Source organism: Aplysia californica, unplaced genomic scaffold, assembly GCF_000002075.1.
Source record: "Aplysia californica isolate F4 #8 unplaced genomic scaffold, AplCal3.0 scaffold00506, whole genome shotgun sequence".
Lineage (NCBI taxonomy): Eukaryota > Metazoa > Mollusca > Gastropoda > Aplysiida > Aplysiidae > Aplysia > Aplysia californica.
Window position 1 is genome coordinate 449048 of NW_004797776.1, and position 2500 is coordinate 451547.

Genomic DNA, 2500 nt, shown 5'->3' on the forward strand with positions numbered 1-2500 from the left:
CGGTAGCTTAACATCTTTTGTATGTTTAAAAGTCAAAGTCAAGTTAAAGTCTTTATTTCAAATGTGACACTAGACACTAAACCAAAAACAAAAAAACAAAAAACTGTACCAATTTTTACTATACATAATAGTTACAAAATAGAAAAATCCCATCTGACACTCAAGCTAAAACTTCACAAAGTACTTACATTCCAGCCACCGTGGAAGTCGTGATGGAAGCTGTGGTTGAAGTTATGTACTGTGTCCTTGTTGAGCTCATCCATCCAGGCACGGTGCTTCTCAAGGGCCTGTAGAAAAGGCACAACATTTTATAGTCATTAGTGGCAATTTTTACACAATATATAAATAACTTAGGGGGGCTGCTTGTCAAAAAGGTCTATCTGATCTATGTGGGATCAGACCGAAGGGCTAGAACCCAAATGGCCGCTGGATCGGAAAAGTAAAGTAAAAGTAAAGTATCTATGTGGGATACCATCTTCCAGCTGAAAGACAGATACTCTATGAAACATTTTCCCTTTTGAAGTGAATCAGGTGCACATATTTGAAACTAGGGCAAAGAACCTAGGCTAAAACAGCAACTTAACATGGATTGCCCATACCTCTATAAATAAACTGTTTAAAATGATGAAAAACCTAGTCAGCACAAGAGGCACTGGTGCGATGGTGAACAACCATGTTATAAACACAATAAACATACAGAAGTCATATCCGCAAAGCTAATGACACAGAGTTTAGTGAACGGAGGAAGCTAACTTTACACTAGTTGTGTCTACAGCTTATACCCCAGAGCTGTCTCGGGAGGATGTACATGACTCCTCTGCTAGTCAGAAAGTCTGACAAAAAGGGATATTGTAAGATACTAAAGTGAAGAATCACCATTAAAACCCAGGGCTTTACATCTCCTCACAACCACTTGATAAGCAGAGCTGCCAACCCTACCGGCCACAAAAGTGTAAGATCTTAGCTAAAAAAGTGTAAGATTGTAAAAAAAAGAGTACAATATATCAAACATCACTATTTCGTCGCACACGCAATTAAAACTCGCAAAAATTAAAAGAACAGACCACCACGCAACACGAACTTGGCGGAAGTAGGCCTAAACAAAACGAAATTAGGTGAAAATCAATCAAGGGATGTCACTGTGATGGTGTTTGTGTTATCGTCCAATTGTACATTTGCTGTCATGGGGCCTATTAATAATACATTGGACCGCTGGTGGTCACGAATCGGAATAGCAAACGGAGCGAGATTTTGTTTTGACGATTCATCGGATCAAGCAAAAAGTTGTACAATTCGGCAAAGCGGTGTAAAATCTTACGATCGCTGAAAAAGCTTACAAATACGCTTTTTTGGTGTAAGGTTGGCAGCTCTGGATAAGTATAATGACCATGCCAGATTAATCAGAACAAATACACACCCACAATCTATCTCTCACACATACACTTCAAGCATTTTTCTCGAGCAATTATAGACCCACCCTCAGCTTGCTAGATATTTCAATCTCATCTGAGCCCAGTTCGACAGCAATATTTCAGGGTGCCCTGGGCCAGTCTTCACAGCTAGAGTAACCCTTCAATGACATATCCAAAGAGTAGACCACGTAAGAACCTTCACTTTTAGTGAGATATTATTCTTGAAGTAGTAGACTTTCACTGCACTTTCCCCCATACTGTCCCTTAGAAACATGTCACCAGACAACTAAAGGGTGGAAGATGGAGGCGTGGCTTTGACCCACCTCAATTTTCATGTCTTTGCCATTGCTCTCAGCCTTCAAGGCTTGGATTTCATTCTTCAAGTTCTCGAGATCCTTTCTGTGCTCTGCACCCAGCAACTGAAGCAAACAAAATGAATTCAACTTGAAACTAAAAATTTCAAAGAGCATGTCCTGTTGACAGAGAAAGAGGCAACAAACAAGACAGAAAGAAAGATAGGAAAATTACTTACAATGTAGATGTAAGAATGAAGAAAAAGAGAGAGAGAGAAAAAAAACAACAAAACAACAACAACAAAAAAGCAGTGGGGTTCATTTAATTACTTACCAAGACCTTCCAAATCAGAAAGAGAGAAAGATGATTTCATCTCATCCCAAAGGGAACTTTGGACTACAATGGCATGTGTCTATACACAGTACTCTTCAGAATATCAAATCACCTGAACACTGTATTTGCAATGCATAAAAAACATTACCAAAATATTAACACAAAGACTCGCAGACACAGTTTAACTTGGTATAGTGGAAACCTGAGAGCTCGAGAGGTCTAATTAGCCAGTTTGTGGGTGCACAGACATGCACATTGACACACATGCGAATATTCTTGCTAGTGTATAGTTTAGTTTGGTAACGTTTTTAGTTTTAGTAAGTGTTTTCGGCACTTGCAACACTATAAGGTCATATAAATGCCGAAGAATAGATGATGTGTTACAAGAGAGTAACATACACAAAAAAGGTTGAAGAGATAAAGACGACAGATGTTTGATAGGAAAGAAGGAGCAAACCACA

The 2500-nt window shown here is 38.9% G+C and overlaps 1 protein-coding gene across 1 annotated transcript in view; it reads right to left on the reverse strand.

Moving 5' to 3' along the window:
* The window catches only part of LOC101846758, a gene marked incomplete in the record, with an annotated part of 114609 nt that overhangs the window by 71398 nt on the left and 40711 nt on the right, over nucleotides 1-2500 (reverse strand). Inside the window, 2 exon segments of the mRNA XM_013086796.2 lie at nucleotides 189-287; nucleotides 1736-1831. Of these exon segments, the coding sequence (XP_012942250.1) occupies nucleotides 189-287; nucleotides 1736-1831 (195 nt within the window).